The following is a 25,343-nucleotide window of genomic DNA, read 5'->3' on the forward strand; positions in this document are numbered from 1 at the left end:
CTGAGCCCCGGTCTCAACCCTTCCATTAACTTATTACAGTAGCTCCAAGCCACCTCCTTCAAATGTCCTATGTCTTCTTTTCCCATTTCTTTAAAATGGGGCTACTATATCAGCCCGTCACTACTTTATCCTGCGTGAAGCATAAACAAGGGTTTTTGAGCTGTACTCTGGCTTGCTCTGTTTAGGGGAAGCTTAACCAAAGGGTTTATTGAGATAGCTCATTTGGTTAGCATTTGTGACCCACATCCTTAAAAAGAGAAGTGGGATACTTACACTTTTCTTTTTAAATTTCCATATGAAGGGGTAGATATTGGATCTGCTCACAGATCCATAGTTGCAGTTACTTGGTTGGTGAGCACCCACATTGCATCAGGTGGTGTATACAAGGTAGATCTGGACAGGAGGGTTACAGGAAGTTGCTGGATATGAATAGCCAGATTATCTGGACACGCATAGGAAGTTTCCCTGTACTCTGTGCAACTTCCTGTACATTCCCATAGTTGGCTTGGGGTAGGGGGAAGAATGGGTTTTCTGACACCTGAATTTTGAGAGGTAAGGAAGCTTGAGAGTCGGACGGGGCACACAGCAGTTGGAACTACAAATCAAAGCTTTGTTGTTAAAAGGGAAGTGATGGCTGGTTTTTTAATGGGTTTTCCAGCTAAACACAGAAACTGATCTTCATTACACTTGACTGCTTCTATCCTGATAGTCAGTGAGAGACAGAGAAAAAGCGATTGTTCTCCAGGGACATTTACTCTGAACACTTCATTATCCCTGTTGAGGGGAGCTGGGTTGGCAGAAAGTGTTCTCCCATTGGGCTGAATTGTGAGGGGCAAGGATCTGCCGTATGTCACAACAGACTAGAAGACAATAAGGTGAAATGAAGAGCCCTTGTTTCTATGAACCTATTACCCCTTTCTCCGGGAAAGACACTGAGACGGTGTAAAGGTCCCCCAGAGCTCTGTGCATACAACCACCCCTTTCTCATGGGTGGCCCAGGCGAGTGGAGCAGTCCCCGTATTTAAGAGGCAGCCTAGCTCCTTAGCAGCCTGACATCTGGAGTTTCAGCCCTCACACACCTGGGAGATTTGATCCGGAAACAAGCAGACAGGGCTGCAGACCCTCCCCACCCCAACCCGTGCTGAAATTACCCCTTCCTCCTAATTGTCTTTTAAAGGTGGGAAGGGAGGAGAATTTGCTTAGAAGCTCCTTTGCAAATTCCCTGCTCATTCTGAATCTCCCGGTCCCTCCAACCCCAGCACTGGATCTACCTGATTCTGAGAATCCTAAACCTCCAGAGGGGCTAGATTTTACTACTGGAAACTGGCTTCCTACCTTCCCGGAAGGAAAAGCGTGAACACTATTGTTAGACCACGGGGTTTCACAGGTGGTCTCATTCATTGCGTACAATGCCCCATCCCCTGCACTTTAGGTTTCAATATTGCACAGATGATGAACGTGAGGCCTAGAGAGGGGAGGGGGTTGTTCTCTGCCCCAGGAACTATGGGACTGTGAGCGATGGATCCTAAAAAGCCCCTGTTCTTCTGCAGGTCCAGTCCAGCCTGTAGGTCTGGGTGCGACTCCTGCATCCTTCCTTCCCCTGGGCGCCTCAGGGAGAGGCAGGTGAATCTCCAATAGTGCTGAAAGGTTCCCGGCTTCCTTCCTGGGCCAGGCCGGCGTGGAAAAATACGTCTTTCCCCCGGCGGCTTAGTCCGCGCCTTCCCAACTTGGCGTGGGAGACGCCTGCCAGGGCCACCTTGACCTCGCCTCTGCAGAACACCGCCCCTGGCCCCGGGAACCGCTGTGTCCTGGAGCTGCGAATAAACCAGAAATCAGTGGGCCCAGAGAACGTGCAGCTCCAACTGTCCATCCAGCTGCAGGCCAAGCTTTGCTTTCACTGCCAGAAAGGAGGCCCAGCAATCCTAGTTTTGCCCCGAAAGCGGAGGCGCTTTGATAGTCCTGGTTTAAACCGGGGAACCCAGTGGCCCAGGCGTCCAGCTTTCCGCGGCTCGGCCAGGCTGGGTGCTGGTGCAGCCCCGCTGCTGGGGGAGCTCAACTTTGGCTACTCCCTCTGGTCATAAATTAGTCGGTTCCTCCTCCCAAGTGTTCTCCGGACCTCCTTCCCGCTGGCCTACGCTCTCGGGCCGGCAGTTGTGCAAATCCAAACCGCTAGACCCAGCTGGTGAGGGCCTGGGGTCCGCAGAGCGGTAACTCAGGTAGAAGTAAATGGGACCACCGCCCCCGCAATCCACACTCACCCCACCTAATACGCCCCATTTCCCCCAGGTCTCCGCGTCCATTCCCCTGCGGTCAGTTTATCCTCCGCCCGCCTGGCTCTCCCGGCCCATCGCCTGCGTCGGTTGGGACGCGTCGGAGGGTCTCTGCTCTTCGCATCCTCCTCCATCTCCTTCTTCCAAGAGCGCCCCAGCTTCCTCCAGCTCTCACCTGAACCCCCGAAGCGCAGTTTCTTCTTCTCTCCGGACTAAAGCCGGACCCGCAGCCGGTGGAAAAGTCCCGGAGCCTTCCACACTAGGCTGCAAGCTACTTGTTTAACAAGTCCAAAGGTCAGCTAAAGTTTGGCTGATAAACAGAACCAGGACAAGAATCTCTTCGGCCCCCTGGCGTGAGTACAATGGACCCTGGCAGCCCCGCTCCCGGCCCGGGTCTCTTGCTCTCCCCGTCTGCCCCTCACGCTCTCCCTCTCTCGGTTTTCCCCCCTCCCCACGATCATTTGCATCGGGCCGAAAGCCGGGCCCTCCCCGCTAATTTGCATATCTTATATGGCCTAATGGTGGCGATCATGGCAAGTTAGAAGTTTTCTGACTCCTCTCGGAGGAGACTCCGGACCCCGGGGAGTAACAGGTGTTTGGAGGCTGAAGGGTGGGGGGGTTCCTGGACTTGGGGTTCGCTTGTGAAACTCCCCTCCACCCTCCTCTCTCGCACCCACCCACCCCCTCACCCCCTCACCCCCTTCTTTTTCTGTCCTTGGAAAATGGTGTCCAAGCTCACGTCGCTCCAGCAAGAACTCCTGAGCGCCCTGCTGAGCTCCGGGGTCACCAAGGAGGTGCTGGTCCAGGCCTTGGAGGAGTTGCTGCCATCCCCGAGTTTCGGGGTGAAGCTGGAGACGCTGCCCCTGTCCCCTGGGAGCGGGGCCGAGCCGGACACCAAGCCGGTCTTCCATACTCTCACGAACGGCCACGCCAAGGGCCGTCTGTCCGGGGACGAGGGCTCCGAGGACGGGGACGACTATGACACCCCTCCCATCCTCAAGGAGCTGCAAGCCCTCAACACCGAGGAGGCGGCGGAGCAGCGGGCGGAGGTGGACCGGATGCTCAGGTAGGCGCGGGCCGAGGTGCGGAGTGTGCGCCCGAGACCCTTGAGCCCCCGGCCTTGTGCCTGAGCGACACTGCGCGCGACCGCTCTTGCCAAGCCTGGTTCCCACCAGAGAAGTCCCCCGGGGGGCGCTCCGCTTCTCTCCCAACACCTGGAACCGTCCAAGTCCCTCAACTGGACGGCCCGAGCCCCGAGGCTTCAGGAACGCCTGCCCAGGCCAGCGCCCGGGACCCGCGGGGCCCTCCCGGCCGGGCTGGGGCTCGGCCTGGGAGAACCCGAGCTGCGGGGCCCTTTGCCCGGAGGTTTGCCCACGCGGCGGAAGGTGCGAGTGGGCGCAGTGAAACCGCTGCGATTCCCAGGAGACCAGGCTCGGGCCCACATCAGCCCCAGGCCAAGCCTTTCTCCGAGGTACCAACTCCGCGGTCCGGGGAAACGCCGCCGGCCTGGGACACGGCGTCCTGCCTCTCTTGGCAGAGGGACAGGCGGCACCCGGGCCGGGATCTGGGGGGCAACTTATCTGGAGTGCGCTCCCATTTACAGCGCCCGTGCAAGACCCCAGGGCTATCCGGAATCCCCAAAGCCCGTTTAGATTCGCGAAAGGAAATGTTTGCACGTTGTCAGGTTAGGGTGGATCCTCAAGCGGCAAAAGAAACCACGTCACTAAGCAAGCGAGGGGAAAATGCGGCCAAGACCCCAGTTCGCAGCGGATTTGGTGGGAGAAAGGAGGGCGTTTCCGGATCTCGTCGCCGACACCCCGGCGTCCCTGGGGAATCCGAGCAGGCTGGCGGGAGGTCTATCTCCCGGCCCCGGGTCTTTTGCTAAAACTCCCCGAGCGGCCCAGGGCTTTGACAGCTGGTTACTAATTATCCAAGGAGCCGAGCGGTCCCCTTAGACCGCACGTCGCTCCCGGCCACTCTGCTTTAGGACCAAGCCCCTCGCTTGGCCTCGGACCCTTCAGAGCCGCGGTCCCTAGACAGGGCCAGGACCAAAGTCGCGCCAGGGACTCGGGCAGCCTCGGTCACCCGCCCGCAGTGGCAGTTTGGGATGGGATATGACCTTGCATTTGAATTTGCTACCTGGGGACCCGGCGGCTTACTCTCTAGCAAAACAGTCAGGGGAATTTCTAGATTTTTTTTACTTCCGGAAATTATGTTGCTACAGTTCTGAGGTTTGAGGTTCTTCCCTCGCGGTTTCGCCCGTGGCGGCGGTTTCTCCCCAGCCGGGGTTAGCGTGCAGGAAGGTGAGAGGGGTCTGAAGAGGAGCGGCTGGGGCGCCAGGGCGGCCCGGAGGTTGACCCGGGCCCGGCGGACCGACCGATCTCCCGCCGCCCACCGGCGGGCCCACCCCCACCCCGGCCCCGGTACCTAGGCCCATCTGCCTGGCCGCAGGCGCCCGCCTTCCAGCTGGGATTTGGAAGGACGTGGGAAGCCCGAGGCGACCTGGGGCGCCCCTCGGCACCCAGCCCCACGCCGGTCTGGACGCGGCAGAGATGTAATATAAACTGCAGCACGTGGAGTTCGGGTGTTATTAATTTATTTCTATAAATCATCAACAGAAAGATACACAAAAAGTCGTGATTAGGTTGAACGGAGAGGCGGGTTATTCATTGGTGAAGTTGTAAACGCGGCGGCTTCGAGGGGGAAGGAAAGCAGAACGCGGACGCGGGGCCGCTCGCTGCTGCCCGAGCACACGCACCGCGCTGCCGGGCCCTCCCAGCCGAGCCCCCGCGCCGCCCGGAGACCCGGCGCCAGAACCGGGCTGCCCCAGGGCCGCCGACGCCGCAGGCCCGGCGGGCAGAGAGCCAGGCCCGGCCCGGAGCCCTGGACCTCAGCGCTCTTCGCTGAGCAGAGCCCCCGGCTCCAGGGGGCGGGGAGCGAGACTAGGGGGCCCGAGACCCCCGCTGAGGCGGGGGGACGCAGGACAGACCCCAAGGTTTCGCTCCCTTTCCCCAGCGGTTGCTGCCTTCCCTCCCCCAACTTCGGGAGTGGCCAGACTTGATTAAAGTAATTTTTCAAGAAATCGCTAGCGGTCCCCAGGTCACTGCACAGTCGGCTGCTGACCGCCAGACGCACGCACTCCCTTTTTGGCCCACCTCGCTCCCCTAAGGCGGAAAGAAAAGAACGGGGCAAGTCACTCTGGGGAGCGCCCGGCCGCTCTTTCCATCTCCTGGAAGAGAAAGGCGAGAAAAGCAGGCCGGGGGCTGCGCGCTGCCGGGTCCCCGGCCCCAGCTCTAGGCTGGCGCGCGGTGGAAAGTTGGAAAGTTGGTTGCTCCCAAGAGGCCGGGCTTGAGGCTTCTTAAAGAAGAATCACAGCGATCTGAGACGGGGTCCAGGACCTCTCTGCTTGTGGGCGGCCGAGGCATTGTTTGGAAAGGAGCGTGCTGGGCTGGCCAGGCGGGCGCCGAGGTCGGGCGCTTGACACCTGCGTCCTGAGCACAATGCCCGGGCGCGCTTCTCCCGTTTTGTGTGTTTATCGGGGTTGGGAACCCCTGATCACGGGCTGTATTTTCAAATTTCAAAACGGAACCGACTCTCGGGGCTCTATCCGGTGAATGCATGAGAATTCTGTGGTCAGAGCTGTAAAGGTGTAACTGCGCCATCTTATCCCCAACTCTGGTCCTTCAATGCGGGCTGAAAGATTTGCTATGGTTTATAAGGTCTTACTGGTTTGGTTTTGTTTTAAAACCTTCCCAATTGTTAAGCTAATTCACTCTTAACAACGGAATCATTCGCTTTTAGAACATTACACAATTTCTGTTAGGTTTCTTAGACACACGAAATAAATACAAGTAAAAAAATATTAAGCAAAACTAAAAAAATCAACGAATCTGTCGAAGCAGCATTAACTTTCAAAATCCAAATACTTTTTCTAACTTTTGAAGCTATTGTTGGTGTCCGTTGAAGGTGTTTTTCTACCCTGAAAATATCTGTGGAAATATTCACCAGAAATAAGATTTTAAATGAGCTCTGATGTTTACACGGGTATGTGCAAAATGTTACATTACTCTCCTCTTACTCAAGGTGAATTCTGCATGCTTGAAACTGGGACGCAGTTCCTCATTTTTTGTTCCTGTTGTTAGTTCATTATTTTGTATTACATGGAAGTACCTTTATAAATACTTGAGAAATATATTAAGCTATATGTAATTAATCTTTTGTTTGTATTTCTCAAAACATGTCTATCAAAGCCTGTGTTTTCATAAATTTAATATTAAAGGCTTGCTAAAATGATCACAATTTTTCAAATGCTTACAAAAATCTCAGTTTAATTACTGGATTTTTAAAACTTCATTACACAAACATAACTTTAGTTGACATGTTATAGATACCATTTAGAAATAAATCGGTTATTTCATCTGCAACACTGTAAATGTTGCTTTTCAGCATTGTGTTTTATTACCTCTGAAACTACTTTTTCCCTTCACTTTTTTTCATGTTCTGTCAGGCTATTATATACATGAACATACAGTAAAGGGATGCTGGGTTTTTTTTAAGTTAAATATGTAGCTGCATTAAACAAATAGTATATGTGGATGTATTGTTTCTTGAATATTTTTGTTCTATACTGTGCACTGTTTTCTTAATTTCTGTTTTCAATTGTATCTCTCACTTTTAAGTCACCTATTCAATAAGCAAGAAAAGATATTGGCAAAGTTGAAAACATTTGGAATCAATTCAAAGGCACTAATACAGTGTTCTAAAGAAGCTTTTTGCATTACCTGTGTTTATGAGAAATGTAAGCTCTTATCCCAAGCTTAAAATTTATGAGAAAGATTAACTTCCAGACACTCTTACCCTGTCAGAGGAGAAATGTAAGAATACAGGAAAACATGGCATTTGGAATTATTCATATCTTATTCCGAAATTGAAATTATTCTCCCTCCTTTTGGTCTTATTTGAGAGGCGGGGCTGTGAAGATTTTTTTTTTTTTTTTTTTTAACTTTACTGGCCTCACCTCAGTGCAGTGATTCTTCAGCCCCAGGGAGGAACATCATTTCTTAAAACTTTTCTGAAACTCTGGAAACTGTTTAACATTTGGCTAAGAAGTCCTCCTTGCTTCTCAGGAGGTGGACACAAAAGTTTTACTCCTGTTTTAGAAGACAAGAAACGGAGACACCCATTCTGAAGGAAAATAATGGGGGGGCAGTCCAGGTGAATTTAGAGATTCTGCCCTCTGTCATTGTCGGATCAGCCAGCCCAGCCCCAAGCTAATGGCACCTGCACTGTCCAGTGGGCCTCTTGCCTTTGTTTAAGTCTCTCACATTCCAGGAAAGTGAAGGAAAGCAAGATAAAGCAGGAACTTCTCTTTCTGCTTCCCCAGAGACAGTGCTGGGGTGCTTTCCCATTCCTGAAGCAGGGAAATCATCTTCCTCTTTGCCCTCCTAATCTCAGATGAAAGGGATGGAGTACACTATATAGGAGCTTTCATCTCCTCTTTTGTTTAGGTTCTATTTTGGCCTCTCCCCAGGATGTAACTGGGACAGGAGGAGAAACAGGGGAAGGTCAGAGTTTTCCACAGAGTTTAGGTAAAACCTCTAGAAAGAGGGTATTTCTCCCCGACCTCTTCTACCAGCATCCTAACCATCTGCTTATCTGTCTAGCGAGGACCCTTGGAGGGCTGCCAAAATGATCAAGGGCTACATGCAGCAACATAACATCCCCCAGAGGGAGGTGGTCGATGTCACCGGCCTGAACCAGTCACACCTCTCCCAGCATCTCAACAAGGGCACCCCTATGAAGACCCAGAAGCGCGCCGCCCTGTACACCTGGTACGTCCGAAAGCAACGGGAGATCCTCCGACGTAAGTGCTTTCATCCTGCCTCTGCCTCAACCAGGAGTGACCTTTGCCCTAACTCTGACCCCTGTGGAATGCCTCAGTTTCCTCTTCATCAACAAGGTCTGCGTAGCCCTTGGCAAATATAAGGAAGCTGGCATGTGGATTTGGCCTTCAGCGCTGCTGTACAATGGGTCGACTTATATCATTTTCTTCTCCCACGATCCCCTAGTACCCAGCCAGTTGCTTTGACAAGCCCTTCAGTGTGTGCAGTGCACCTTGAATATTTTGGTCCCTGCTTCCAACATCTTTCTCTTTGAAACCGAGTAGGTAACAGTGGAGTATCGTCCCCAAAGTAAGCCAAGCATCTCCCCTTGATACATGACCATGGGTCAGTTTCCAAGGAAGACATTTAGTAGCAATCAATAACATTGATCACTATTATCGTTATTTTCCTCCTCTCTGAAAAGAGTATAAAAATTAGAAGGCATTTGTATATACAGATATATTCAGAACCCGATCCTGTTATTTGGGGGGGTTGGGTAGGGGGGGTGCAACTGAGTTCTGAAGCAACTTAAGATGCTTGCTCACATTTACCAAAATCGGTGGAGTTTTGAGACCCCCAGCCGGTGAGCCTATCGGACGGAGGAAGAAGCTGCTAAAGCAGGACACACTAAAAGCATCTGCATTTGCAACTCTGACCCATGAATTCTTGTCATTCCCATTGTCATTCCCCAATTTCCTTTTTGTCCCAAGATTTCTTCTACCCAATAACACAAAGATTTTTGTTTCGAAGTCTAGGGAAGTTTGAACTGCCTTTCAATGATAAGAGTATCAGTGACCTACTGTTTTTACTTTAGGAAGGTACACTTTTACATTACACTTTGATTATTTCGATCCAGCCCTTTTTCTAGGAAAAATTTATATGAGCTTTCACTCCTCCCACACACTATCCTCTGGGCGGTGGGCTTCTCTGTCAAGTTATGAGTTTCTACCACTTTCTGGGCTGGGTTTTTCCCCTCTCACTGGAGGCCTACTTTTTAAAATCACTCTTGTTTTCTGTCACACACTGACCTGAAGTGATTGTTTCAGTATTTATTGTCTCAATGTCTGTGGGCTGGAAAAGACTTCAAGGTGGAGGGAAAGGGTTTAAGGGTTCATCTCTTATTGTCGTGGTTTGCTCTTTTGTTGGAACCATTAGATGGGTAGGTTAGAAGAAGCAAAGTGAGAGCTCTTTGCTACTGAGGGGAAGAGGCCCCTTTTAAACTCTGGGGTGATCCACCATCCATGGTGACTAGGTCTTTAAGAATTTGTGTGTCTGACATGAAGCAACTCCCTGTAATTCCTGGAAAGCCTAAGAAAAATTTTTCAGGAGCCATAGTCTCCAAAGGCCAGAGAACCCTTGGGACACGCCCTCACTCCAATACAAGCCTCAGGCAGCATCTCCAGTTTGAGCTTCCTCTCTGCGTGCCATGGAATTTCCCTCAGAAAGGAGGAGGACAGCCGGAAGCTTCTAAAGAGACAAAAGTCCCCCAAAGTTTCTCAAGATGCTTGAGAATGACATTTTGCAAAAATGTATGACAGTCTCTGCAAAGGATTTTAAAATTATTATTATTGTTTTAAAGTCCCATGAGACATAAAGCTTACGAAGCATCCCTTCATTCTGTAAATATTATATGAGCACCTATGAGGTGCCAAGCACTTGCTGGGCTGTGAGATACACACGTCCTTTTCTCCAGGGATTTACAAGCTAATGAGGGAGATGAGATGTTTGAAAAAATAATGACAGCTGCTTTCTAAGAGTTGTTATAAAAGTATACACAAGGGGCAGCAGAGGAATTGCTAAATTGCCTAGAGACATCACGGAGGGCTTCCTAGAGGAGGCGACATTTCAACCAATTCTTAAAGGTTGAATATAAGACATGCACGCATGGGATAAAATATAGGAAGTGAGATGAATAAAAGAGGGACACAAGTGAACGTGGCAAGTGGTGAGAGTGGGGAAGATAAAAAAAGATGACACGTGATAAATTTTCTTGAGAAACTAAAAATAATAAATGGTAATATTCATGAACCCATCTATGCAGATAAAATCTCCTTGTCCAGGCTGGCTCCTGAGCCTGTAAAGAGGTTGCCAAAGCCAACTGCTTCAAGTTAATTTTTATGGGCAATGAACATTTTCTGTGCCCCTCCCCCAGTTAATCTGGAAGGAAGTGGGGGAGAGTTGGTGGTGGATGGAGGACATGGGGGAGTCTAGTTCTTCAAAACAGGCAGCCAGCAGCCAGAGGCAGCCCCCACAGCGTGGGCAACTGCGGGCATGTCTCGCACCCACCACAGGCAGAACTTCAGGAGTCAGTTCAGTTACCTCCACCCAAGGCCGATTGGAAGGTTTTGTGGGTGTGTTGTTTGGGTTTTGTTTCAAGCGAGAGGTGACGCATATGGTGCATCCCCATGCATATGCATGGTGATGCAATGGTTATGAGTTTAGCGTCTACAGGTTGGGTTCACGTCCTGGCTCCCGCCCCAAGCCCATGAAACTTTAACTGGTCTGAACCTTAATTTCTTCATCTGGAAAATGGGGATAACAATACTTCTTGCACAGAGAGGTGTGAGAATTAGATGAAGTGACACATTTGGAGGATTTTGTATAATACCTTACTGTAGAAATGGTTCAGTAAATGTTCCCTGTGACGACATCTGTTCACATCCAATGAGGAACCTCATACTGATCCTGGGCCCTTGGGATCACCCGTACTGGCTTTGGCTGTTATTCATAGTAACTCCACAGGGCCACAGGGAGGAGAGGAGTCACTGAGACAGACACCCACTGAGCAGGGGACTTCCTTCTCCCACTAGGATCCTCCCCAGAGTCACTGTACTTACATGGCTGCTATGAAGACCAAATAATACAGGACGTGTAAAAGCACTTTGAAAAGTGTAACTTCCGTCGGAACTTGGGCGATCATCATTATCATCACCGTTATCCTGACCAGGGGCAGATGTTCTAAAAGACTATTTAGTGCCCGTAGGTCTTCACCCAGTCCCATTCCACAGGCGGGAAAGCTGAGGGACCAGGAATTAAGGAACTTGGTGGGGACCCTACATTATTTCATTGAGTCAGTAACTTCCTGCCAGTAAATTTGGCAGAGACATTCTCAGGTATCTAAAGGGATCGTTGGGAACCAGTGAAAACAGAGCCCTAAGTGGCCTGAGAATCATCCAAAGTGGGCGGGGCCCAAATCAAAGGTCCCAGTGACACGTTCAGTCCATCTACCTGGGAGACAGCTCGTTAACTTGGCCGATCGGCAACTGGTTAAACAAAGGCCAACACCACCTGCGTCTGGGGTACAGGCTTGTTAGGGGCCCACTGCTCCTTGTGATGGACCAAAATGGAAGTGGATCCTTAGATGGTAGTGAGTTTCGCATTGCTGGAGGTGGATGGGCTGGAAGGCCACGTGGTAGGGTATTGTGGACGGGATTCAAGCACTAAGCAGTGGCCTGACTTTGGACCTTGAGGATTTTCTGAGACCTGTGGGGATGACTCCAGGAAACAAGAAAGAAAAACATCAAGGTCCAGAACCCAGGGACCAGGAGATGAATCTGTTACGTGTCCTTGTTCAGCAGGGTCCTTGGCCTCTATGCTTGTTCATCTGTAAAATGGAATTAATCACCCTGATGAACCCTTTTTCACGCACATGTGAGGAAGAGGACAACGAGGCTGCCTCTTCCATGAGTAAATACCAAATCTCATTGCAACCATAAAGGCTAGGAAATCACCACCAGGCGAACTGCCGTCTTCCATTCATTCATTCAACCAAAATATATTGAGGGTCACAGTGTGCCTGGGTCCTGGGAATTGGACTGACAAGGGACATCATGCCATCTATATTTACCTTTCTCCAACTCATTAAATGCCACTCCCAGGAAGGTCCTGTGTTTGCTATCTCCTGCATTTCCCATCTTTCAAATGTGAGGGCAGGTCTGTAAGACCTTTCCCTCTTGGGCTGTTTCCCTCCTAAATGGACCCCTGGACACACACACACACACACACACACACACACACACACACACACACACACACACACACACACACACCATTGCCTCCGAAATGATCTGAGCTCTAAAGAGCTTCTTCTCTTTCCAATACAAAGGTCCAGTTATATTTATTTCAAAGCAGTAGTCAAAAGATTTGGGGTTTGGGGTTTTTCAAAGAGCATAACATTATAATGTTGATCCCTAGGAATTATGAGGAGAGTGGTGGGGGGAGCTATTTTCAGCCTCTGAACACTTTGTCTAAGTGCAGATTGTACTTTTGAGCATTTTTTCCCCTAGACCTGAGACTTGATGGAGTTCATCTCCTTGACATCAAAACACAAGAGTTCAGGATTCAGAGTGTTGCTTCATGTCTGAGAGCCAGTGAGCCAATGAAATAATAATAATAATAAATTGTCCCGCAAACAATGGTCGGCCACGTTTGAGCTCCTCCAAAGAAAGGAAAGGGGTGGCTTTGGTGGGGCCACCAGAAGTGGGCAGTGAGGGGCCTGAGCCGAGCCTACCCCCTGCGCCCCCATCCGCAGTAACAGCAGGTCCCAAAGCTCAGGGGAGAGGAATAAAGGTGTTTGTTTCCGTTGGTCTATCTGTCTGTGTGTCTGCTGAGTGAAGGCTACAGACCCTATCAAATCTACTCCTTTCTCTTTTCAGAATTCAACCAGACAGTCCAGAGTTCTGGAAATTTGACAGACAAAAGCAGTCAGGATCAGCTGCTGTTTCTCTTTCCAGAGTTCAGTCAACAGAGCCAGGGGCCTGGGCAGTCCGATGATGCCTGCTCTGAGCCCACCAACAAGAAGATGCGTCGCAACCGGTTCAAATGGGGGCCCGCGTCCCAGCAAATCTTGTACCAGGCCTACGACCGGCAAAAGAACCCCAGCAAGGAAGAGAGGGAGGCCTTAGTGGAGGAGTGCAACAGGTAACACCACCAGAAGCTCACCCGAGCAGGCAGGCAAGCACATGGACCTGAGCTCCATCCCCTCAGTCCTGGAATGTTGAGACATTAGTTATCCAGATAAGGGGCCAAGTCACGGTTTCCCAAAGTGTGTTCCACAGAACCCTCATTTCAAGCCATTAATAAATCAGTTTGAGAAGCATCATTCTGCATACTTCCTCTTAGGGAGTTACGACATACATTAATATTTTAAAGGCTGCTCTGAGAAGGCCTGCAGTCAAGAAACCCACTTCACTTTGCTGAATTGGTTGTTAACCATGGGAGGTCTCTCTGTGGTATACCCCTATGAACTATTATCCCAGAGAATGCTGGAGAATGCTGGTCTAAAATATAATGCCAGTGAAGGGAGAATCATGTGTTTGACCTCCCTTACAGACCAGGGAAAAGCTATCCCTTAGCCACAGACTGACTTTGGCCTTGACCAAATGTTACACACATTGGTTCAAAGGAAACTTAGCAGGAGAGCAAGAATTACTCAGATCTTCCCTCCACTCTGCCCACACTGATTAGAGTCCTTTTCGTAGAGTTCATTTGTTCTTAATGACATGGAATTTTAAAGAAAACTATTAGAAATCCTCAAGATATCTTTTTGCTTCATTCCTGCCCCATCCGCCCTGACTCCAACTTTGACTTTTAAAAAATCTGCTCTTTGCTCTGGTTAAGACCTCTCTCTGGGCTGGACTGGCTCTGGCAGTGGGAGGATACAGCCAGGGAGGTCAGGCTGGGGAGTGGGGAGGCGAAACGATCCGCCCATACATGTCACAGTGTCCTCAGCTGTGCTCTGGCCCCCTGCTGATGAGAAGGACCCCCCAGTATCCACTGGTGTCTAAGAATCTCTCTCACACCTGGCACTGGGGTTTCATCAGCAGTTGATAAAACTAGAGACCAGCCGTCTTTTGCGTGGCTTCATTTATACCTCACCTAGCCTGGCCCTTGGAGGGGGTTCTGTTGTGTGAATAAGGAATCTCGCTTCCCTGGTACCTGTGTGTGATGTCCAAACCCCAGAAGACCAGAAGTCGTTTCAGGGTGCTTTGGAAGGGCTTAGACAGAGCCGGGAGCTTGCCTTTTGTAGGGTGGGAAGAATAACCACATCAGGAGGAGTCAGGAGGCCCACCTGGACCTTCTCCCTGAGCTGCCTGCCCCACGGCTTCCTCTCTTTTTCGGGAGCCACACCAGAGGCTGCACCCCTGACTCCCGGGGCAGCGAGCCTGCTCCATTCCTGTGTTCCGCCCCACTCCTGTCATCTCATCAGATAACTACACGGGCTGGCCTTTTCTCAGGACAGGCTTTCCCCCACTCTATCTGTGGCCTCTTCACCCTCCTTGCCAAGGCCCCCCGTGATTGTGCGTCTGGGGCAAGACGCCGGCGGGCCGGCCCCGGCCGCCCTTGCTCACCACCTCCCCTCCCTCCTGTTCTCAGGGCGGAATGTTTGCAGCGGGGTGTCTCCCCCTCCAAGGCCCACGGCCTGGGCTCCAACCTGGTCACTGAGGTCCGCGTCTACAACTGGTTCGCAAACCGCAGGAAGGAGGAGGCATTCCGGCAGAAGCTGGCCATGGACGCCTACAGCTCCAGCCAGACGCACGGCCTGAACCCGCTGCTCTCCCACGGCTCCCCGCCCCACCAGCCCAGCACCTCCCCTCCCAACAAGCTGCCAGGTAAGCCGGGCCCCAAAGCCTCGGCGACCAGACCCTCCGGCTTCTCCCCACGGCTCTCAGGGTGTCTCAGAGGAGGCAGTGCTTTTGGATGGTCCTAGGGCTGGCCTCCTCCTGCTGCTGGAATATTCTCGTGAGAAGAGCGTGTGGCTCTAGTTGGGTTTGCTCTAACTCCTCGCTCGGCCTCCGGGGAGCCCTCCGCCCGCCTCGTTCTTCTGCAGGCTCCTCTCTCCTGCCCTTGCGGCTGCTGACTCAGCGGGTCAGGGCCGCCAACGGATGAGACGGAGCAGGCTGCCTCGCGGGTGTGCCGGTCCACGCCGCAGGCAGAGGGGTCGCCCCTCCGCCCCATCCAGGTGCACCCCCAGGGCTCTGTCCAGCTGCAACGGGAGGAGCCCAGGGCCCTCTGGGGAAGGGCCACTCTGCTTGCTGGCGTCTGTGCTCCGCAGAGTTAGGGCGGGGCGGGTCACTTGGAATCTTGGCGGCGATGAGTTGGACACAATTGGTTGAGTACCTGTGTGTGCTGCCGTGTGCCAGGCCCCCGGCCAGGATTAGACGCCTCTGCTCTGGGCTGTGGGCTTGTCAGGATGGAATCCTACACCTTCCTGGTGGGAAAGCACCCCACTAGGCTGAGGGCTGCCTCGGGCATAGGCTGGGGATGGGATGAGTACATCTTCCCCTGGGGCTTCGTCCTCCCAGGAAAGCCGGCTTCCCGGAGTGGATGTGTTTACTGAGGTCAGTTTGGTGCCTGTGTAGACAGACTGCGGCACAGCCTGCTGCCTGCTCTGGGGAAGGGTTTGCAGAAGGAGAGCCGAGCACCATTTCTAACTCGGGGGACGGCTCTGAAACTGCTCGTCCCCTCACCTGCTGGTTGCCCTTCTGATGGGAGAGGCCTGAGACCTGGGCGCTGACCTAAGTGCTGGGGGCACAGGCTCAGAGCCAGCAGCTGGGCCGTCTCCAAGCATCTGTTCCACACTGCACCTCATCCGCCCAGCATGACCCTTTCAAGGGTCTCTGGGAGCCTGCTACTGTCCAGCGCGAAGCCTGGGGGGCCAGGGAGGGGAGCTTCTCTGGGTCCCGTTGCCACGGAAGGGGAGGGCTCAGCCACATGAGAAGAAAGTTGGGGTTACTCTTGAGAGGGAGACAAACCTCCAGATGAACGCTGGCCTGACACTGGCAAAGTAACTACCCCTGTGCAGTAGTAATCCCCGGATCTGGAGCGGGGAGCTCCCGGGGGGCGTGGCTGGGGTTAGGGGCGTTACTGAGAAGACAATGGCTATTGTGCTGGGACCTGTGATCTCCACACCAAAGTCAGGGAGCCTGCAAGCCAAACAAAGGCCCGGCAGCTTTCTGACAAGCTGGGGTTGTGGTGAGGTCACCAGGCGGTTGTTGGCTTAGGCATTCTGTATGGTGACAGGAGACCCAGAGAGGCGGGGCTGGAGGGGCTGGAGCAGGTATTAGGGACAGGGCAGGGGTCGGGCGGGAAACACGGCCCTGAGACACCACCGAGTCCTCTGAGGAGGCGTATCCCACTGGAAGTGGATTCTCTAGGGTCCCAGGAAGTCGCAACCATTTTATAAATCAGTGAATATTAGAACCGGGAGGAACTTGGAAGAAGGAAACTGAGGCCCAGAAAGAGGTAGTGACTTTGCAGAGTTCCACAGGGTGACGGTAGCAAAACAAGGGCTAGAACCCAGGCGTGCCGATTCCCACCCTGTACTTTCCCGCAGCACAGACAGGCGCTGAGTCTGGGCACCACGTTGGTGATGAGTAAGACACGCACGCGTCTCTGCCCCTGGGGGCTTATGGTCTAGTTGGGAAGACCTCCTGCTGCCGTAGAGTCCCTAGAACTGGCTGGGGATCAAGGTTATCTTTGGGGAGTTTGTGCGTCTTTCTAGCAATTTATGGAGCAATAATTATGGGCCACTGTGTATTTTCAGTGGCTACCTTCCCTTCTCCCTTAATTTTCATTCAGGGTTCATCAAAATAGTCCAGGGACTGATTCTCTGGACTTAGTTTTGAATCCTGATTCTAACCTGGTTCTAATTCCCATAACTGCAGTGTGGTCAATTCACATAACTTCTCTGAGTCTGAGTTTCCTATCTGTAAAATGGAGATATAGTACCTACCTCATAGGGGCCATGTGAGAATTAAACGAGAGAGTGTGTAAACACCATCTTTCCCAATAAACCATAACTACTATTATCATTATTATTATCACAGAAGGCTAAACAAGCGGCAGTGGAAAGAGTGACGGGCAATAGAAATCTATTTCCTTTTCAATTTCATACACGGGCGTTGTTCCTAAGAGGCAGTGAGGTGTGTTCTGGGGCTGGGGTGCAAATGCCGGGATCAGGCCCTGGCCCCCTCGCAGACTGCTGGTGGAGGCAGCGCATGGGTTGTGACAGGCTCCTAGGGAGTGCACCCAGGGCCAGCCTGACGGCAGGGAAGGTTTGATCTGAACTTCTCACGATATATTTCCCAGCACGGTCCCTACAACCAAGGTATGGTCTCTACCCAAGCCCCAAACCTACCTGGATGCAGAAAAGGGCTCTGTGGTGGCCGAGGAGAAACCAACAGCCCGAGTCAGCACTAGCAGCCCCTAAGGCTGAGCTGGGGAGATGAGGTCCCCACCCCCTCCCCGCTTTCCCCTCCAAACACCAGTCTCTGAGCCAGGAGGACAGGAGGCACCTTTGAGACAAATCTTTCCCTTGACCCCTCTTCCTGGAGAGGAGAGCATCCCTTCTGTACCTGAGCCCCTTCCCTCCCAGCCACGCTTACGGTGCTGTGGCCCACTTGCCCACGGTGACCACAGTGTGACCCTGGTCCTGGAATGTCCAGCACAATAGGAGTGGCAGAAGGAGCCCTTTGCCTCTGTCAGCAGAGGCTGATTGGTTACAAGGTGCCCTACAAACACACGGTCAGCAGAATCAGCTGTTTTCAGCGTCGCCCCTCCCGCCTTTACAATCACACGCCAGCATGCAGCCCCGGGTTGTCATGGCTTTGTCTTCCTCATGCATGCTTAATTGACAATTAAGTTGAGTCTTTGAACCAGCCTGGCTGCCTCTGATGGGGCTTCATCTTTCCAGTGAGTGTCACAGGGGCACCCTTTGTTTGCTCTTCTTGGGGGCCTGGAGTTACTGTAGCAGGCTGCGGGCAGCCATTTATCTTCAGCCGGGAAGGGCTTTATCTGCACTCCCCATCCCAGCTCTTGCCAGCAGGAGCTGTCCCTGGTTATAGGCCCTGTGACAGCCTATTCTGAGGCCATTGAGCAGGCCCGGAGTGATGGCCCTGACCTCCATTCTGGAGCGGAATCAAGAGAAAGGCCCCCCAAAGGTCAGAGAGCAGGGCTGTGGCCAGGAAGCAGACTGGTTGGAGACTGGTGCCTGTATTGATCAGTCCGAGGAGGAGGAAGTTGGCATGGGATGGAAGCTGGGCTAGCCTTGGCCCAAGCCCTGGGATCGGCTGCACGATCTGCGGTGGCCTTGCGTACTGTCCCCTTCGCTCCAGTCTGTGGCAAACTCGCCTGGTCGCCTCCAGCAAACTCACCTGGCCGCCTTGCGACAGCAAGAGAGGGGCAGAGGTCTTCATCAGCCATCATTCACCCCACACCTAATGTCCTCCCTCTTGTATCATCTTTCGAGAAGGAGATAGAGGCTCATTCTCCTAGTAAGACAGTGAGGCCCAGAGGCAAGAACAAGACCTACCAGGATAACCTTTGGATGTCCTGAGCCACGCAGCCTCTTTACCCAAGAAGAGGAGACGTTTATTTCTGTGGCTGCTTTCTCCTCACTCCCTTCAAATTCTACTGCTGCCTCTCCAAGCCCAGGAGCTGTGATTGCCCCCATGGTCAGATCAGAGCTTGAGGACCTGAGAATCCAGCCTCCTGCCTCCCCCCGAACCCCTCTTACATCTCCTCCTAACTTGCCTGCAGAAATCTAACCCTGGGTCTTAGACAAACCAGACTCTGGGCCAGGATATCATGTGGTCGCTGTGGTTTTCCTTGACACTGAAATCTGCAGAACCCAAGGAAATCTCAAAAGTGCCCAGTGGCGGGGTCGTGAGTCAATCTGAATAATGAGAACAGCTAGTGCTGATCGAGCGCTTCCTGGGTACCAGGCCCTGGGCTGAGTGCATGCATCATCTTATTTAATCCTCACAACTTTGTAGGGTAGACACCATCCATAACCTTACCCCTTATTTTACAATCAAGGAAGGTGAGATATTTCGTATGTCAGTAATTGGCCCAAGTTCATATACTTTGTAAGTGGCAGAGACAGGTTTTGAGCTGTTACACACTGACTTTCACTTTGCTTTATGCAGATGCCAAGGACTTTCAGGCATGGAAATCAACACACACACACACACACACACACACACACTCCTCCCACAGTTCCTTCTTCTCCTATATTCTTACTGTTCCCCTCTGAATGACAAAGGGGCTTTGTGAGGTGGCTTAAGGGTGGGGTCTCCCAGTCTGGCTAGTTTGCTGCTTCCACCTCCCTCTCAGCCTCCCCCCACCCCGCCACCAACTGTTGCCCCTGACCAAGGTGGATTCTGTGCCCTGCCCAGGGAAGAAATCAAAGCCCCCTCTTTCACAACCCCATCCCCATCTGGGTGGGGATTTGAACTGCCCTTGTAGTCGGCACCGTCTGGGGCACTAAATGCCTTAACAACTTAATGGGGCTTCTGAGACAGTGCAGGCACCTCAGCTCACCTCTGGAGCCCCGCCCACTCCCTGGGCAGCAGACGAGTGGAGGGGGTTTATGAGGGCAGTTGTAAAAATATTCATCTCCGCAGCAAAGACCCCCACAGTAAATAAGCCCCATTGTCCCTAAGTAGTAGGTTCTTTGAGTTCAGAAGAGAAACAGATCCTGCCTTGAGTCATCTGCTATTGTAGAAAACACATTTATACTGATGTGGAGTTCCGTGGCGGCCACGGCTCCAATGTTCTCCTTGTAGGGACTTTATCTGACTGCCATTTTATCTGTTGAATTCGAAGGTCATTTTATCTTGCGGGTACCACCCCCCGGCTGCCACTAGATTGGGCAAGACAATCAGGATACTAATGAGCTTAAGAGGCCCAGCCTTCAGAGCATTCTGCTGGCAGCCTCCCCCTGATAGCGGACCAACCCTGGTCTGCATACAAAGAACCCCGGCTGCCCGGGCTGGTGGGACTCCAGCCTCCTCACAAAGGGGCCAAGGAGATACCGGTGTTCTATCACTGAAGGCAGCCCTACCTGCGTGCCTAATCCCCCTGAAGGACCCTTAGAGAATTCAAGGACTCCTTGATGCCTCCTGTCCGATCCGAGGAGGAAGGAAGCTGCCCGCAAGCACATTGCCCCAGCCCGCAAGTTATGGGAGAAGTGTCCTTGGAGTCCTGTTTGTTGAAGGTTTGATGGAAACTGACAAGAACTGGGAGAGAATTAAGCAGAGGGAGAGAGGCAGAGAGCTATGCAAGGGTCTATGAAGCTAACTGCTGGCCGGGAAGCCACAAGATCAAACACAAACGGGGAGAGGGGAAAAAAATATGTATATATGAAACATAAAAATAAATATATATGAAACATATATATATATGAAACCTAGCCCCAAAATAAAGTCAAATACATTCAATCCTGGTTATCATCCTAGCTGTGCATAAGAACTGTAGTACAGGGGATGGCAAACTTTCTGTAAAGAGCTAGATAGTGACTATTTTAGGCTTTTCAGGCCATACTGTCTCAGTCGCAGCTACTCAGCTCTGCCTTTGGAGAACACACCAGCCATGGACCGTATGTGAACGAATGCACATGGCTGTCTTCTAGTAAACTTCATTGATGGGGATTGAAATTTGAATTTCCTATGATTTTTGCATATCACAAAATATTCTTTTTTTATTTTTAAAAACTATTTAAAAATGTGAAAACCATTCTGAGCTCATGGGTCATACAAAAACAGGCTGCTTGGCCTGCAGATCACAGTTTGCTGACCCGTGCTCTAGGACAACGGTTCCTAAATCTCGCCACATCTTAGAATCAACTGGGAGACTTCCAAAAATCCCAGTGCCTGGGCTGTACCATAGATGCCTGACCGTCAACAATACCGACATTTAATATATGCTAAAGATACTCTGGAGAAATGCTGTTATAAATCCAGGTGGGCGTAGCGACAAAGTCATGGGTATGGAGGTCGACATGAATCCCAACCTCAACTTGGCCACTGATCAGCTGTGTGACTCTGGACTCTGAGCCTCAGTTTCTCAGTGCATAAAATGGAGACACCTGCTCATGCAGATGTGGGAAGGATTAAATGAGATAACATATGCAAAACACCCCAGATGTAGCAGGCTCTCATAAATGGTACCTATTACCATACCTTGCGGAGCCCAGTGGTTTGGGTTTCTTTTTCCTCTTTCCCTCTGTTCCTCTTATAGGTTTATTTCAACCTCAATTTTGAGACAATTTGAGTAGGTCTACTAGATACTCATCTTGGTGTTTGCAGTAGACTCAGGCTGGCTTCTTGTAGTAACTGAGTCTCAGGCTCTCATGCTTCCAGGAAGGACGGCTCTGTGACATCCAGAAGGCATTTACAAGTGCCATGTCCAGCGCCATAGGCTTTCAGTGCAAAGACACTAAACAGTGAGAGAAAGCTGGGAGGAACCGTGGATGGTGGAGGGGATGGCAGGTCATGACCGTATAGCAAGGTCAGGTATGTAAGATGACCCTGAATTTCCTGTACCTAATAAGGCATTTCTCTCCTTTAATGAAAGGAGGTGTGAGTACCCCTGCTCGTCGGTAGTTAGCCCTGGGAACCTGCCACTTAGAGAGGGTGTGGTACTTTCCTGGTGGAGGCCAAATCTGAGAAGCTTCATGACCTTTGTTCTTGGAAGGAAGCTCCCCCAAACTTCACGCAAAAGAGCAGTAAGAAGGGGTGGGGTAGACACGATTCCCGCAGTGAACGCAGGAAACCTCAGATGCTCCTGAGGGCTGATTTTCTGGAAGCGACATTCCTGTACCTGAGAGCAGGCATCTGCTTAAGATACCTCCCCAGTACCCTCTGCTCTGGCTTCAGCAGCCCCGTCCAAAGCACACCTGTGTGAGTTCAGCCACGGAGGAGCTGACCAGCGAGGCTCAGTCTCTCTAGTGCTCTCAGGAAGTCAAGACATTTCTCAGGACGTGACCACTGCGTGTCCCTCCCAAGCTGGAGACACACCATGCATGCCGATGACTTTCCCAAGGGAAATCCACATCCCCCAGGCGAGCTGGTCGCAGGCAGTCCACTGCCAGGACCGCACTCAGATGCGTGTGTCTGGGTAGCAAGGTGTGGCACCCCAGACAGGCTTGGGCCTGAATTGTGGTTCTGTCCCCGTCTGGCAGTGCGGCCTCAAACAAGTTACTTAGCCTCTTTGAGCCTCAGTTTCTTCATCCATAAAGTAGGGATCGCAATACCTATCTCCTTCAGACTACGGAGGGGCTTAAAGGTGATAAAGTGCGCCCAGTGCCCCACACAGTGCCTGACCCAGAAGGGGTTATTAGGTTGACTCAGGGCGTCCAGAGAGAGGAAGAGCTTTGGTTCTCCCTGGGTTCTTGACCGGGCTGTGGTTTGCAGTTTCACCCTGGAAGAGTTACCCTTTTTATGAACCCTGCTTTTCATTTGAGACATCAGGAACAGTGAAACCCAAGTATTGACAAGATCTGCGGTTCTCAGGTCTCCTCCCCAGGCCACATGTAAGGCATCTGGGGAGTTTATTAAAAGTACCCATGTCTCCCCCATCCACACCTTTTAGAATCAGGATTTGGAACAAGGGGTCAGGCGTGGGAAGTTTCAACAAACTCCCTAAGAGATGTGGATATACAATCAGGGCTGGACATCATAGGCTAGATGAGAGAAGGCTAGAGTCTCAAGGGGTTGGCGACAGTCGTGAGGGTCCCCTGCTGAAGTAGAAGAGATGAGGCAGCTGGGCTGAGGGCCCCAGACTCGGATCCAGGAGCCCTGAGGCACTGAGGGGCAGGGGTGACCTTGGGCAAATCACGTAATTTCTCCGGGAGTCTGGCAAATGGGACCTTTCAGCTCTGGCCTTTCAGCCCTGACAGGTTATTATTTGGACGCTGGGGCCCAGGGCTCTGCTGTTTGAAGTAGCAGAGGGAGCTTTGCCATTGTGACACTTTATTGTGAAGCTCATCATCTGTCTCTCTCCCTCCTGGTCTCCCTCACTCCCTCACTTCTTCCCCATTTCAGGAACTGTGTGCCTTCCACCTTTATTAGGGACCATTAGAGCTTTACAGCACCAGCAGATTGGGTGGGGCCAGTCACAATAAACAGATTTAAAATGGGTGTAAACGAGGCACCTATAACTGCTGGAGGTTAACACTTTCAGGGCCTTTGAGTGGCAGCCTGACTGCCCAGGCCTGCCCACCACAGGGTGCCTCTCTCCAGTCGGCACCTGTTGGATCAGGCTGGCAACGAAGTCCAGTGAGTCCTTGCTCAGCAAGGATGGGAAACCTCTGAACAGCATCTCCCATTTGGAGAACATCAGTTTGCATGGTGAGCACAAAATTGGTGCTTAATGTATCTCAAGGTGTCTTACGGATGGAAACAGAAATGAGCCTTCTCCTCCGTCGTCTTGAGAATCCCACTGCCAGGTAGAGCATAGGGTTTGCATCCCTACCTGTCAAAGACAGAGAAAAAAAACCAAGAAAGTCTTATTCTCACCATGAAAAAGGTAGTCCCTGAAGTCTCTACAAATCCAGCTCCCTATGACTTTTTTTTTTTGGCTTTTTTCACCACTGAGTCTCTAGCCCAAAGCCCTGTACCTGGCACGTGGTAGACCTTTCATACATTTGTGGAATGACAGCCTCTCTTGTAGAGGGCTTCCTGTCCAAAAGCTTCATGCATAAATCCCCTGCTTTATAAGTGTGTTATTCACTTTCAAGCTGAGCATGGAATTCGTTTCGTTCGACACAACGTATGTACATATTATTACGTAAAGCATATTCTCCCCTTTGTAGAACCAAGTCATTCAGTTCCACCTCCATGAATACTGCTTAACTAAAGTATACAGTTCACCAAAAGATCCCTCAACGTTAAATGCTACCAGGAGGTTTTCAAGGAACATGTTATTATTTTTTCTCCCTTGTGTTCTGCTCATTTAGCTTCTCCTTGTTTAGTGTATTAGCTGAGTTTAGATGACTCGTTCCGTTCAGTTCTACTAGATTACTTCCTTTTGTAGAAAAAGTTTTTATTGGGGTATGGTTGATTTACGATGTTGTGTTAGTTTCAGGTGTACAGCAAAGTGAATCAGTTATACATACACATAGATCCACTCTTTTTAGATTCTTTTCCTGTATAGGCCATTATGGAGTATTGAGTAGAGTTCCCTGTGCTATACAGTAGGTCCTTATTAGTTATCTATTCTATATAGTACTGTGTATATGTCAATCCCAATCTCCCAATTTATCCCTCCTCTCCCTCCCTTACCCCCTGGTGACCATAAGTTTGTTTTCTACATAAGTTTTGTTTCTTATCTGTTTTGTAGATAAGTTCATTTGTACCCTTTTTTTACATTCCACACCTAAGTGATATCATATGATATTTGTCCTTCTCTGTCTGACTTACTTCACTCTAGATTACTTCCTTTTATAATCTCTTACCAGCATCCCTTGGGCAAGCAAAGAGCAAGAATTACTCTTCCTGAGTTTCTATTGAGCAACTGAGAACTAGAAAAGGGATTGGACTTATTGCAAATCAGTCATTTGGAGAAACGGGAAGGAAACTCCCCAGCTCTGGGCTGCCACCAGGTCTCTGGGGGGACCCCTAAGCACGTTACTGGTGCTCCTGGTCAATGGAAGCCAGTGGTCATCCACCTTCCAAGGTATCAGTGCCCAACACCTGCTGCTCCCTGCGACCGGCATCCCTGAGCCTGCCGGGTGATCAGTGGCTGTCTGTCATGCTGATGGTGATGATGATGATGATAATGATGCTGGAGCTGCCCTCCACGACGGTGCTGAAGGGGCTGAGGTGTGGCCAGGCAAGCGCCCGTAATGAGCTCTGACACTTGCCGGGCCTTCAAGGATCTTCTCCCCGGGTACCACTTCCCAGTAGGGTCCTGCTGATGAATAGGTCGCAGTGGAAAACCTCTCTCTTCTAAGGCAATTTTATTAGCCCTTCAGTCACAATACAGATGTCTGTTTATGGGACCTCACTTTTATGTGGACACCCAGTGGCTCAGTCTGCTGATGACTTTATGGCCTTCCCCGTTCCCCAGACCCACTAGGAGCATCGTCATTCTCCTCGTCAGCCAGGCCTGGGGGCCTTTGTTGCAGCCGCATTCCCCCTGCCTGCAAAGGCAGCCCCTCAGAAAAGACACCCCAGGAGCCAGACGGTGGCAGGGCTGTGTCTGCCTGCGCAGACTTTCAGCCTAACGATGTCCATCATTAACCCTTCTTAGTTTTACCCTAGATTCCTTTGGAGAAAGGCCTTTGAGTTACTCAGGTTGCCACAGTAAATCCCCAGTAATTGATCCTACTGACCCCCAAATAAACCCAAGGGGCCTAAAACTGGGTTCTGACACGGCAAGTCTAAATTTGGGGCTCCCACCAGCAGCC

At 51.3% G+C, this 25,343-nt stretch overlaps 1 protein-coding gene across 2 annotated transcripts in view; it reads left to right on the top strand.

The window, feature by feature from the left end:
• Nucleotides 1-2,979: 2,979 nt before the first annotated feature.
• HNF1B (HNF1 homeobox B) overlaps nucleotides 2,980-25,343 on the top strand; it is a 52,708-nt gene continuing 30,344 nt past the window's right edge. For both annotated transcript variants that reach the window (XM_082679989.1, XM_082679990.1), the window contains exons 1-4: nucleotides 2,980-3,336; nucleotides 7,934-8,133; nucleotides 12,886-13,072; nucleotides 14,528-14,763. In XM_082679989.1, the coding sequence (XP_082536115.1) occupies nucleotides 2,993-3,336; nucleotides 7,934-8,133; nucleotides 12,886-13,072; nucleotides 14,528-14,763 (967 nt within the window). In that variant the 5' untranslated portion in view covers nucleotides 2,980-2,992. The remainder of the gene's footprint in view (nucleotides 3,337-7,933; nucleotides 8,134-12,885; nucleotides 13,073-14,527; nucleotides 14,764-25,343) is intronic.

The sequence above is a fragment of the Grampus griseus genome (genome assembly GCF_964374135.1).
Source record: "Grampus griseus genome assembly, chromosome: 20".
NCBI lineage: Eukaryota > Metazoa > Chordata > Mammalia > Artiodactyla > Delphinidae > Grampus > Grampus griseus.